This window comes from Centroberyx gerrardi, chromosome 1, assembly GCF_048128805.1.
Source record: "Centroberyx gerrardi isolate f3 chromosome 1, fCenGer3.hap1.cur.20231027, whole genome shotgun sequence".
NCBI classification, from domain to species: domain Eukaryota; kingdom Metazoa; phylum Chordata; class Actinopteri; order Beryciformes; family Berycidae; genus Centroberyx; species Centroberyx gerrardi.
Window position 1 is genome coordinate 33976842 of NC_135997.1, and position 14778 is coordinate 33991619.

At 42.7% G+C, this 14778-nt stretch overlaps 1 protein-coding gene across 2 annotated transcripts in view; it reads left to right on the top strand.

Moving 5' to 3' along the window:
• Positions 1–14778, top strand: part of cdh8 (cadherin 8) — an 88727-nt gene that overhangs the window by 53693 nt on the left and 20256 nt on the right. Inside the window, exons 3-5 of one of the 2 annotated variants that reach the window (XM_071896227.2) lie at positions 6559–6678; positions 10830–10997; positions 11614–11801. In XM_071896227.2, the coding sequence (XP_071752328.1) occupies positions 6559–6678; positions 10830–10997; positions 11614–11801 (476 nt within the window). The remainder of the gene's footprint in view (positions 1–6558; positions 6679–10829; positions 10998–11613; positions 11802–14778) is intronic. The other variant, XM_078288889.1, reaches the window with a different exon arrangement.

Sequence of the window (14778 nt, forward strand, 5' to 3'; positions counted from 1 at the left end):
CCAAAGTACTATGAGTTGTAGCTTGAAGAGTCAGCTCACTTAACCTGAGGAGGAAATCCCTGACCTGGGCCTTTCACTCCTGTTTTTAGTATGGGGGAGGAGAGTCAAGAGAGTCAAGAAACATAAATAATACAGAATATGAAAAAAATATAATAAAAATATAATAAAAAATATGTGCAATATATCTGTTTTTTAAAGTGAAATGAAAAAGCTGTACAGTTTGTGCAGGAATGTGCAAAATATTGACCAGAGAATGTGCAAGGGTTAACAGTATGGAGTATAGAGAACATGTTCACTGTATCAAAAAGATGTCCAAAAGGATGTGTGTTAATGTAACGCATTGAGTCAGATGTGGGCTTGACAACTTGACAAGACTCTTGATCTAGAAGAAGGCCGCAAGGCCGAAACGTTATCAATTAAAGAGTATTTTCTATGGAGCTGGAGTGTGCGACTTTTTCTTCTGTTTTTGCTAGCTAACAAGCTGACATTATCTAAACACAAAATCAAGTAGTATCAGTGGGGAAATGATTAGTTCCTTATCAAAAACAGCACAGAAATGAACCATGCCTATTCATTTTTGTTGAGAGTGCCGAGTTGTACATTTAGAAACGCAATTAGCTCTTCATAGCCACTGTTGCCCAAGAGCTCAGGACCTCCAATATGGCCGCCAGCGGGACTGCTATGCCACCTGAAACCCCTCTATAGAGTTTCTGAAACATTCTAACATCTAATATCTGCTTCGTGCGCACCTTATTATAGTAGTCAACCATCTACCATGCTATGCTGCGGTGCAGACTCCTGCCCCTCTGCCCCTCTCTCTCTTTATCCCTGTCTCTCTCCCTCTCTCTCCCTGCCGACCCCCACAGTGTAAAGCCAGTCAGACATAAACAGTATTGTTTTACCCTGGTAGGGCGCGCAGCGGGGTACTGTTAGCCCCCACGCCTCACGCAGCCCACAGCTCTCCCCATGCCTCAGTGATATCCCTCTCCACGGCTCGGTGCCTGCATACATATGAATGCCCCCTGTCTTCTACCCTTCACGCTTCTGAGTCGGGCCAAGCTTGAGCTAGAGCCGGGGTGTTGTTGCACAGCTACCGCGCGCGCCGGATGGAGGGATGCCGCAGGAGAAGCCCAGCGTTGTGGCAAGAGTAAATGAACTATAATGATACATTCTTTGGAGTGATTATAGGTATGATGGTGATACAAGCTACTTGCGTGGAGAGGGCCTCCCTGCGGCGCGGTTTCCTGGGTTGTACTAAGCATGCTGAGGGTGTAATTATGGACAGTGGAGGGGAAAAAGCTGCTCATGCTCCTGTTAGATCAACTGGAAAATGTTGTGCACGTATATAGACATGTAGTATTGATAATGAGGACTTTGTAGTGGGCCACTCAGAGTGCGCTGTATGTCTGTAGGTTATTGATAAGTGTTGATGGAAAGTGTTCTGACTAATTTTGCCCAGTTTTCCATGATGCTTGATTGTGTTTAAGGAGGAGTCTAGCCCCCCCACACCCTCAAAATGTGTCAAAATGAGTGAGAAGCGTTGGCGTTCTCCATTTGTCAGACAACAGAATACAGTATTCATCATTTTTATTTCATCATCAGCAGAGGCATCATTTTTTATCCCGGCAGCTTGGGTAAAATAAGCGAAAAAAAGAGAACTATTTTTCATTGAAAAAAACAAATGTTCCATGTTTACGTAAATCATGTTTATGTATTTCTGGCGAGTCCACTGGTGTTTGGATTCCTCCTGAGAGCGGAGCTACCAACCGGCTAGGGGCGGAGCTTCTCCCGGCAAATTAGCCGCATCAGGCCATGGAGAACCCTCGCTTGTAAATGAAGCTGTAAACAAGTGTAGTATTTCATTTTTCAAATTCCTTTTGTTTCCCTGCCACCCCGCAGTGTAAATGTCTTCCCTCCCGGCCGCCGCGGCTGCAAATGAGCATCCAGTGACGGCTCAAAGCTGCCTCTTTTTGACCTTCCAACCTTTGATCATCCTCCAGTACTTCTAAAGGAAATAAGGCAGGCTGTACATGAAGCTGTGTTGCAGAATAATGTGTTACTAAAATAAGCTCCGATGCCCTTCCGCAGCCATTGTGTGTCAGACCGCCCCCCCCCCCCCCTCAATTTATCCCCTCTCTCGTTTTCAAGGAAGATTCCTATTGATTTCCTATCACAGTACACAGTACACAGTAAATGGGAAGTGTGCTGCCCTATTATGTCTGTTGGTTGATAAAACAGAAGGCCATACCCCAATGTCTTTATTCCGGGGCCCCCTGGCTCTTGAGAAACCGCAGGCCCTTACGCCGTCAAGACAAGGACCGTAAATTTGATCTAAACGCCTAATGTAATGGCATCCTTTGAAAATGATGTGTGTTTAAATTATTGGTGTAGCATTAAATCCTGTGAACTTCCTGATATGATTAATGAGATTATACTTAGCAGGGGAAAACAACCGTAAATGCTGGCTGTATTTTCATCCATCCTTAATGCGTGTCACCCCCGTAGGCTACTACCCAAAACAGTGGAGAATGATTTTTTCCTTTCCCAAGAGGAAATATGTAATGTCTCAATGTTTGGGCATGTGCGAGACAGCAGGAGGAAAGTGAGACAAATCCGTTCAGACAGGGAATAGCATGAATCTACTGCTGCATCTCGAACAGGCGGGACCAAGACCGGCGCGTGTAAGTAACACTTATTTAGGCATTAAAGTTGCCAAGGCGGTAGTACGCATCCTAGGTGAACCCGTTCCGTTGTGGGCTTGTTACGTACCTAATTCCTCCCTGCGTGGCTTTCATTTTTAGAAACCATTCAGCTCTTTCGTCTTCCCCGAAGTTTATAGGTGTTGTGTTGCCATTGTGATCGCCACAATGCTACAGGCGTCTAATAAAAGCCAGAGACAATATTCCCCCTGCGATTGAGTTCCTCTGCCCGTCGCCTGGCCCACAGCTGCATCCATTTCTGCAGCGTCCCCGAATTTTTCCTGTGCAATATCAAGGGGAAGGACAAGCTAATCTGCACTGATTTGAAACAGGACCAAAACACAGGCTTTCCTAATCCCTCATTTTTTTATCAGGGGTTGGTGAGGAGCATTTTACCCCTGTGGGAGGGAAAGAAAGAGGGAGCTATTTCACGCCTCGGCAGTTCCACTGTTTTTATGAAGATTTTTTCCCACCCTCGACTTCCCCCACTTCAATCCGTAGTGTAACTGAATTTTTAAAGCCTGTTTGCAGTAGTCAGACACCTTTTAGAAGTACGAAGGTACTTTTCATAATTAGGGATGTGTAGATGGCCGCCTTCTCCCTCTGTAGTGGTAGTAATTTAACTTTGGGGAAGATAAGGCTCTGTATCTCCGGAAAAAAGTGGCGCAATTTCCTTAGCTGTCTCTCATTTTATTCATTTGACAATTGGCAAACACCTATGGCACACAGGATATAATTTGCTTCCCCGGCAGTACTGCATGAGCACACCAATTTGGATTATTGCACACATCTGTGGGATATAATTCATATAATTATGTTTCCTTACGTTTTGTCGACTAATTTGTTTGATATTTTATTTACTTATCAAACATGTTTGTGAAATTTCCACACAATGGCGGTTTTGAGGCACAGGTGTGAATAATGCGGATAACGTCATGCTGAGGTATTATCCTATGCAGTTTGGGGGAGTTGAAGTATAATGTGGGGTTTTCAGCACTGGACTTGCAGATTTTACACTCGGCACCATCAATCCAGTGACATGGAGCGTGAATGGCTTTTTGAAATGTGTTAACTGGGATATCATGCTCATTATATATTTAATGTAAATTGAAAGCATCTGAATGGCAGTTCGGCTCATTCAAGTAGAGAAAATTCCAAGTCTGTTGGCAGCCGTCGTCAAACCAGCACGCTGCGCTTTTTGCCGGCGCTGTCACAGCAAGTGGAAACGTAGAAAGAGAGAGAGACTGAGAGAGATATCATTGATCCTCTGCGATCTGAACACTGCGAAAGGCTCGAGGTTTAACAAACGGCATGAAATTTACAAGGTAAGCTTTGGCAACACAACAGCAAGGGTCATCATACGACTATGAATTACTAGCACACCTCCGTCTCCGAGGACCACTTGAGGCTCTCTCACTGTGAAATAATTGGGTTGCAACAGTGAAACTGCTACTCCAGTCAAGAGTGCAATGGTGGCTTTCTGCTTTGTTTTGCTGTTACAAGACCACAGACATGGTGGCGACTATTAATCAATCGCTGACACGTGTAGCTGACGGCATAAAGAGGAAGATAGGTTCAAAAAGTGTACCACGTGGGTCCTGGAAGCGTCTTGGGTGTTGGTGCGGCGCTACTGTGGAAGGCTATTTCTATTTTGCAGAGCTTACAGTCTGCTGGGTTGCTGGGTTTACTGTAGGTTTGAAATATCACCAGACTTTGTTTTGAAACCCAGGGTCTAAATTTGTTTGAATGTCTGGCAGGTTCGGTTGTTTTTTCAGCCATCTGCAGCCCTAGTCTTTGCTTATTCCGCAAAAGGATAGAAAAAAAGGTTAAAGGATCATTAAAGTGATGTTGAACTTTGCTGGTACCTTTTCTTCTTTCTTCTTATTTCCTTTGTTCCGTCTGACCGGATTTGGCTGTTGCACTTGTTCAAACTGAAAGGTTTAATAAACATAAAGAAAGAGGTTCACTTAAAAACAATTCAGTGACAGGGCTAGTCTTTTTTAGACATTGTCAGAACCTGCTTTGTTCACATTCGTTTATGTGTTATAGAAGTGTGATTTTCAGACCTGTTCCTCCATACAATGGCAGTGAATGGAGAGAGAAAAAAAAATGCAATGCTCCAATCTTCTCTACCGGAGCAACAGATAACAGAGAATCACCGATTTTGGAGTTATATCATGGCCAGGAAGCCACACAACCCAAGGTACTTCCAAAGTTCAAGATCACTTTAAGTAATTCATGACTTTTATCAAACTACTGGCGAGCGCCGGCTGGAAAGTGAGTTTTGAAAGCCAGAAAAATCTCAGTGCCTGGCAAAGTAATCGTCAAGTCATCGGTATTGATCCGCAACCCTATCAACCCCCCCTGCAGATGCATTATGGTCATTTGTGCTACGGGACAGTAGAAATCGTACTTAATGCGCCTTTAAGTGAAAAAGAAAAACATCATATTGAAGACATTCAAAATTGTTCTGCTGGAGGCTCCATTGTACTCAGCAGCCGTCCTAGTTCCGCTGCTTGCAGAGCCACCAGCAGAGAATACGCCAGCAGAGTACAGGTGTGTGATTTGTGGGTTATATACTGTAAACATTACAGGCGCTGTGTTTCCACAACATCTGGCACAGCGGCATGTTTTGTGAAATTCATGACTGGAACCCGGTGAATCACAATGGTGGACCCGGAGCCTGGTAATTGGCGCGAGGCCTTTTCTACCAGCCTTTTTGTCTGCAGTGGACAGACTTAGGTGTCCATGGCAGGACCCGATGCCTCGCGCGACGAGGGACATTTCCCTGTGTTGTCGGAACACCTCGGAACATCTTTCACAGAAACAATTACCATACCATCTGTAGCTTCCTGCCAGCTTGTTGTTCAGTGTCAGCATGTCGGCATCTCTCTCTCTCTCTCTCTCTCTCTCTCTCTCTCTCTCTCTCTCTCTCTTACTCTCTCTCTCTCCCTCCCACCTGACACCGGCGAGGAGCTAGGTCACCGTGAATTACAATGGATGAGTTTAATTGCGTTAACAATCTCTTTATATTCCGCTTTTTCAAGGCTTTTTTTTCTTTCTCCGAGACCTTGTGAATGGTGGATTGAATTGTCTCTTATCTATTTTCTGATTCGCCTTGAGCGTTTGGCAGAGATGGTGATATTCATGAAGGTCCTTGGGTACATTTTCTGCGAACCAAATAGAAGAACTGGTTTAATAAAGAACCTCTTTCCTGCTGCATTGAGTGTCGCGGGTCTAAAGGTGATGGCTAATTGCACTTGCCTTAAAGGAATAGTGATAGCCGGTTAGCATGTGAAGCATACATGAGCCAGGTGTTATTGCCACACTTTAAACGAACACTTGACTTAAGGTAACACCCTAGTTAAAGAGCAACTAAACACCAAACCCAAATCTGTGGTGAAGCCTGATGTCTAATGACGAAAAGTAGGGTACTGAACTGGTCATCTGCTATTGGCTGATCTATGGTGCCACGTGATGTCACCTTCTGTAGAGCACAACACTTGGTGACATCACCTGGCACCAAAGACCAGCCAATAGCAGATGACCAGTTCAGTACCCTACTTTTCACCATTAGGTGTCAGGCTTTACATAGATTTGGGTTTGGGGTTTAGTTCCTCTTTAAGTCGTACATATATACATGGTGGACAGCACTTGCTACAGTAGCTTAACATCAACCCAAATGCACTGGAGAATCATAGTACACCTTTAATGGATGCTAATCTTCTTATCACACAACAGCAAGTTGGTGCTTATATGCAAAATTGAAGGTATTCCTTGGATTAAATTGTTACCAAATGCTTTAATCAAGTTTTTTTCCTCCATATATTGAAGGCCTCCTGTTCTTTCTGCCCCACAGGTACCCCAGTTACGCGGGTAACAGCTACAGATGCCGATGACCCAGTGTATGGGAACAGTGCCAAACTGGTCTACAGCATATTGGAAGGACAGCCGTACTTCTCCATAGACCCCAACTCTGGTAAGTGCAGTATTGTGAAACTGTGAACTTTGGCTGGGGATACAAATACATGAAGTATTCCTCAATCATTTCTGTAAATTTATGTTTGAATTTTAAATTTAGGTGTTTAAGTTATGCAAGAAACCACTATTACACATGTATGTCAAATTGCACTAGGCATCACAATTCGCATATATTATTCCTATGTTGCTGTGTAATATAGCTATCACTGCATAAAAAAATTGCAAAAAATCAGTTCTTCCTTCCACAAACCAAACTCTTCAAGAATGTCATCCTGCCCAAAGTATCGTGAAACAGATTCCAGATTGGGCCTTTAATTGCTTTTTCAGCCGACTTTTTAACAGTGTGTCTGTAAGCAATATGATTAAATAATGGTGAAATTACATTAATAAGAAATGAGATGGAAATCAACTGCTCACAATTTGGAAAACAGCACACAATAAACAAGCTTCGGGAAAGTGAGTCTCAAAATTTATGTACATAATTAGAATGAACACTTAGTTCAACACATAGAAATTGGTCTCGTCCTCGGCGCTAGGCATTACAATCGCTAGCCATCTGCGACAGGAACGTGGCCATAGAAAATGCACTGAACGGACAATTTAAGGATTAGCATTCATGCTTTGTGTGATTACGGAGCACATGCAGATGGCTCATTCAAGTGAGCCAGATGTTTTAATGAATGTTAATGAAAAATAAAAGGTAAGGGGAAAACAACCATTAGAATGCATTTGACACTTACAACGCCACGTCGGAAATGAAAAGCATTCAATAAATAAATAAACACCATGCCCCAATTCATCACTTGGTTAATGGTCGATGAAAAAAAAGTTGAGGCAAATATCTATGGAAATGAGTGTTTGTCTATCCTCCGTTTTCAGTGATTAGGAATTAATTTGAATAATTAACGATGATCAACAGAGATGAGAGTGTCGCTTCTAGCAGGGTGACTGAAGTGTGTGTGTGTGTGTGTGTGTGTGTGTGTGTGTGTGTAAGAGCGAGTGACTGCGTTTTTGTGTTTGTGTAACTGTTTTTAGTTGTGTTCATTTATTTATTTTACACGAGGAGAGGTGGGCTTACCTTGCTGCTGCCAGTCACAGCTCACACTCTAAATTCATAGACTATTGGTACATTTAAAATGTACAAAGCAAAGTTGACATGAGAATATATATATCGCTGCGCAAGCGCTACATCATGCATATGCATTGTTTCCAGGGGATCTGGGTGTGTGGTATGAATGTGCCAAATGAAACTGGTTAATGCAAAAACAAAATATAGGCCATACATACAGTATATACCTGTCTTTGCACTCCACTGCAGGCCTTTAGAATGCTCTTTATTAATATGTTTTAAGATTTTAGATATATATGGCTGGAAATACTCATGATGATTCAGCATACCATAGGCTGACCTATATCTTATGATTGGGCAACTGTTACCTAGCCTGTTCCTTTATTAACCCTGGCTGTCACGTATGCATATTTTTTAGAAGTTATTAAATACAGACATTCTATATCCACAATACACACAACCTGCATCTTGGTTTATAACTCTCATAACTCAAGCCCTCTGTAACAACTATAAACTGCTGTCATTATGGCGTGTTATGTTCATATGTATGTCTCGGCATTTGTAAAGAAATTGCCAGACGTACACATAGTGGTAATGTCAATTTCTGGCCTTGGAGAAGATGTGCGCAATTACTTCAATGCTGTCATCTTCACCTTTCAACAATCATGCATGCCTACACAGTGTGGATACAGTATTAGGCTTATTCACATAAGCACAAATCCCCCACTGAATGTTATTAATAGCAAGAACTATGCATATACAATAGGTGGTGTACACAGTGTTTTATACACTGTGTGTCCACCTTTTTGTGTGCACAGGTTTTTAGTGGTAAGTCTATGACAGGTTTGATACATGATGCCCTTGGTACTTAAATATTTAATGAATATCATGAGATTATATTGTGAATACAGTAATAACAATATTGTCAGAAATGCATTTATAATTTCCTATCTGATTATTTTCACAATGTTTGGCATTGAAACCACTAAGCTTTAACTCTATTATAGACAGAATGACTTACTACTACTTACTACTATATTCAGTTACTATGCTACAACATGAGCCCTGAATGAGAATGACCATAGAAGTAAGTAATGATGATGACTGATGACCATTCCACCGGTCAAATTAGAATGATTTAAATATCAAAGCAATCAAATGAAACAACAGTTCGTCAACCTACTAGCCAGGCAGTACCTACTAACTGCTGTATTTTGTTATGGAGGTTTTATTCACGTCATTATAAACTGTATTGACATGTTTGAGAGGTTTTCTATTCACACCGGTCCTCAAACACTCAGAGAAACAGCAACAGTCAGGGAGGAAAATGTCACAAGCTATCTGAAGCTGTCAAAATTATTCATCTTTCCACCAACCATCACCATCGTGGCCATATGTTACCATGATGCCTACAATTTACCATAATGTTGCCTGGCTAATGCTTCATGTGCACATCTATATTTGTTTTGATAGATGTCATTCAGACATAAAACAGGTTAGGATGTTACTTTTCAAATAGTGTTCCCATACATTACCACGTTGCACCTCCTAAATATTGTAATATTTGATGAATACACACAATTCATATTTTCTAAATGTATTATTATACATTTTTTTAATAGATCTACCCTTATTTGTAGAGACACTTGTTTTCAGCATGCCAGGCAGACAACATTCAAAGGCCAATTCTCCACTTCTAGTTGACTGAATGTGATTTGAAAAAAACATAAAATCATGTACTTTTATTTATGCTGAAGACAAAAACCCTTTGCACCACAATTCATGATTCTCTCATTTTGAAACAGAGAACTACTGTATGTGCATAGACAATCACAGTGTAGGGCAGAAACCTATCACGCACATCAAGAATTCATACTGGGTGGACAGCAAAGTCTATAAATTCCAAGGTTGAGACATAATTTGCTACTCATGGTCTGCCGTGGGACCGGTGGTCAACGGCACCAGTGCGCCCAGCTGGTCCAAATCGAATTGTGGCACTGATCCCATGGTCACCAAATTCAGCATTTTTGTCAAGGAAACTTGGTTGCTCAAGCATTATTGCGCAGACCTGAATAATTGATAGACCTTAGGGAAAGGTAGTAATAGTAAAAACTAATGGCTGAAAAGGAGGCAAAAATGAATCATTACCAGCTTAACCATACAATGGCAGCACTGCATGTCGTGGAACAGCTATTCATTAAATTACACTGTCAAGGTTATTTGCCCCTTGATCAAATACGAGCCATGGGTCCCGGTGAGGTTTGGTGACTATTGCGTTAAAAGCAACTCTTCCCTTTCACGTTCCCCACTCCTTTTGATTGAGCATTGCTGCATGTGACCTCCAAAAACCAAGCTGACCCAAAAATTGCACTACCCCCCTTCAAGGAACATCTATCCCACGAAAAGAAAATGCAAGCACAGTAAACATCCGAACCCCTCCCGTGTTTTTTCATCGTATCCGAGCAGATTCTCATTGTCTGAGGCGGCTCAGGACCGAGGCAGGGTGTCATGCCAAAGCCTGGCTTTTATGAGGGGTTTTATATTCATTTGATGATCCTGCGGGCCTCTGTTTCCTGAGTGGATTATCCGTATATGCCAGTGCTGAGCCCTTTTTATATTCAGCGCCGTGGCACAGTCAATAAGGTCCATTCTGCATACAATATTCAAGATTATACAAGACAGACAGCATAATTCACACTCAATCAGAATACAAATGACTGCAGACGGCGGTACAACACATTCGAAAACAAACAGCTGATTCTCGGCGCCGGAGCCGAGCTCGGTCGCGACCGCCCCGCCACCCCGGCGGTAACACGTGTCCCGCTTTCTCAGAAAATAAACATGTTGGGGAATTATTTGCCTTCGCTCACATTTTGGTATAGAGTCCTCGTTTTGTCGAGTCACGGTCTGACATAAACGCATGAGGTTTATCATTTGTCCTTGCTTTTTTTTTTGTTGTGCTTGCTCTCACACACCGACATGCGTGCCACTGCCATGATATGCTGAGTACATGAGCTATGTCTTACACTTTGGCATTCCTTTGGATTAATGTGCTGTGAACTGTCCTCCTCCTCCTCCAGCGACCATAAAGATCGCTCTACATGGGATGGATCGAGAGATGAGGGAGGAGTACCTGGTGGTCATCCAGGCTAAGGACATGGGAGGTCACATGGGCGGCTTGTCTGGAACCACAACTGTCACCGTCACGCTAACCGACATCAACGATAACCCACCAAAGTTCTCCAAAAGTAAGATTTCTTACCCTTGAACATCCCTAGTCCAGCAAAGAGAGCACAGTCCTAAATAATTGACTGTCTGATTTGTGGTAATGTGGAAAAGCAGAATTGATTTCACAACTTTTGTCAATAAGGCTCTTCAGAAAGTAGTTCTTCTGTGTTTCCACATGTTTATGAATATATAATAATAGGGATGGGATGATATACTTATCTCACAATACAATACGCTAATAAATAAAAGACAATGACAACAAAGTCTAACTGTGCAGAATTATGTTTATTTCTGAGCCACAAATCTTTCTAGCGATGGTATTGGCTGGTTAGAATGTAAACAACAAATTAAAAATGTCATTACAAAGTGTAAATAATATAATTTGGATGGAGAGCTTGTGAAACTGTGATGGTCAAGCGTCTCATTTGTGATTACTACAGCAGGATAAAACGTAACTAATATCACAATTCATTTTTCTGGCCCACGTATTGTCACATTTTTGTATTGCTATATATTGAATTTTGATATATCGTCCCATCCCTATCTAACAATGATGCAGTGCTTTAATAGGCTCCAGTCATTTACGGTAGTTCATGGTCATTTCTTGATATCAAAGAGATGTTTGCATCTCCCCAGGTTTGTACGAGTTTGTGATCCCTGAGGATCTACCGATCGGGAAAGCGGGCGGCAAGGTGAAGGCGAACGACAGAGACATCGGCGAGAACGCCAAGTCGACGTACAACATCATCGAGGGGGACGAGCGGGGCATGTTCGAGATCGCCACGGACACGCAAACGCAAGAAGGGATTCTCCGACTGAAGAAGGTAAGACCTGGGAACCGGCTGGAAGTCTCTCTTCATCCCTCTCTCTCTCTCTCTCTCTCTCTCTCTCTGCCATTGACATTTCCCCGACACCTCCTTAATTAAAGCTACACTTGACACCTTCGCACATTCGCGCCTCTAAATGGCAACGAGAGGCAACTGTTGGAAAAATTTGAACTGCAACACACAGAAATCCTGTAAGGTGACATCAGTAAACTGCACACAACGCACTCCTGTTTACCAACCCTGCCGGTCTGTGATGCTTTATACCAAAGGAAACCAAAGGGATGAGAGAGGAAAAGATCTAATGTTGGAGAGTCCAGCTTGAGCCATGTAAATATAATATAATGTGATTTCCATCCATTTTCCTCTGTGGTCTGCCAGTCATTCCATCCCATATATATTCCACCCTGGCGCCCCGTCACGCTAAGATCATGACCCGCCATGGCAAGAATATTTTTTAAATAATTATTTTCTGTGTGACAGGCGCGCCTCTGCCTTCCCTCATCCCTCTCTCCGACCGGGTAGCAACAGCATCCCGAGCCTTATCTCTTATAATTTTGCCTGCGTAGAAACAATGCTGACGGTCATACAGCTCCCCGTGCTTTTTCCACTGCGCTGATTAACTTTATGTTGTTATCTTCTTCACTTTCTTCGCAGATTCTCTCGCGTAGAGCTCTCTGTCTCTCGCCCCCTCTCTCTCTCTGAACACAAAATTCCGAAAGAAATATAAAAAATTACAAGTAGAAATTAGAGAATAGGTCTTTTTTTCTCTTTTTGAGGTTGTACATAAAGAGGTAATATACAAGTATAAGTAGTGTGTGTATAAATAAACCTAAAAACCAAAATAAACCTGTCTGTCTGTCTCTCTCTGTCTCTCTCTCTATCTTTCTGTCTTAGTCTGTCTGTCTGTCTCTCTCTCTCTGTCTCTATATCTGTCTGTCTCTCTGTCTCTATATCTGTCTGTCTGTCTGTCTCTCTATCTATCTGTCGGTCTCTGCCTGTCTCTCTCTCTGTCTCTATATCTGTCTGTCTCTGTCTCTCTCTCTGTCTCTATATCTGTCTGTCTCTCTGTCTCTATATGTGTCTGTCTGTCTGTCTTTACTAGGCATCTAATCATCAGCGCACATATATTAATCAACAACAACAGTAAATACATTGGTAGGTTGATCATCAAATATAGGCTATATGCTTCTGTGGTGCAAATATGACAATCTACACTTTATTTCCACTGTGTATTTCTGTGGAATGCATTTTGAGTCGGAATCATATTTCCTAGCTGTAACTTCTGACTTGATAACATTGGTTTTTGAAGTCGAACCTCTGCACTTCTGCCCAAAGCTCATTGCGCGCGCCGCTCTGGCAGCTTTTCTGAGGTGAGCCATACCTGAATAACCCCCCCCCCCCCCCCTCCACCTCCCATCTTCCCCTGGTCACGGTCAAGGAGTTCCCCCACCTTCCAAATCCCAATTTAACCCGGCCGACACCAGAATTTTATTTGGGGGAAAATAGGGGCGAATGTACGGCGTCTCAATCAGAGAGATGGGACACTCTTTGCTATTACAGCCTTACTTTGTAATTTAGGTAAATAAGACGGGTATCTTACATGCTGTAAATGCTTCAACCCTCATTTTAGCTTAGGATGATGTAGATTTTGCTGATACCCACTCCACCTTCATAGACAGAGGGAACGGAAAGCTGCGCAGTATATCGTTGCGCACGCCGCTCCACACTTCCACACCCACATCTGAGAGTTGCCCAATGCAATCAAAGCCCTCCACTGCTGGCCCCTGAGCATCTCCACTGGAGCAGTTGCTGGTTAATTGCCTTGCTCAAGGGTGCATTGACAGTAGTTGTTCGGGGAGGGGAGAAAAATACTCATTAAATCCGTTCATCAAGATATTCCCGGGTGGTCCGAGGAAACAAACTGCCAACATTCCTGTCACAAACCTGGTCCTCCAACCTTGAGGCGAACATCACCTCATAATGGCGCGGTGCGATGTGATGTTGGCGAAGCAAGTGTTCAAATCAATAGCATTGTTTTCATCAGATAATTGTAAAAGTATGACAGCGGCGATGACTCATATTGTACACTTGGCTGCAGACAGGATAATTATCCCAGGATCTCAATGACAACTACAATTTCACACAATGTAATATGTTTCTAGATGTGCAGTATACCAATATTCTCCCCGCGATAGAAGCCGAAGAGGTTCGGGCCTTGGATATCATTCCTTGCCTCTAGACATTCGGAGCTCTCAATCCTATATTTTGCTCGATACTGAAGCGCGTGTGAAATTTACATTTGAAAACCCCATTGCGTTTTAATAATGCTGTGACCTGCAAGCAAGTTTAGACACAGCTGTATCTCAAGGACATCTCTGCAAAATCAAATTGAGATTTCACAGTAGGGTATCAAAGATAGCAAAGCACACGCTATTTATATATGCATGTATTCTACGTGCTAAGTCTATACATTCTCAGCTTGCTGGAAGATGTTTGCATATATTGAATCATACACATGATTGATGGATGGGAATTCTTAAATCTTGAGTCATGGTTGGTTCAGTGTCTGGAGAGGAAAGCTATACATCACTCAAATGTGGAGTGCCATTGTGTTCTGATGTAAAATGACATTACCCCAAGGACAACTCGTGCGACTTTGTCAAACTGTGAACAATGAACTGCGTGGGAGGTGGAATGTATAAGAGCTAAGGCAATCTGCCGGGACTAGAATTCACCGCCACTAAAGAAAACATCAGCGCTGGAGAACAAACTTGACACAAAGTCATAAAATCTCGAGCTGTTGACAAAGCAAATGTCAAATGTGTTAGTCTTTTAGGCAACCTCCACTTCTGCGCCCCGGGGAGAGTCACGCTCTTCCCATGTCTACTCACTCTACTCACTTTGCTCTCTGTGGTCCTGAAGGCATCTGCCTACACTCTGCACAACTGCTCTCGCTGCACCCATCCAGTGTCTG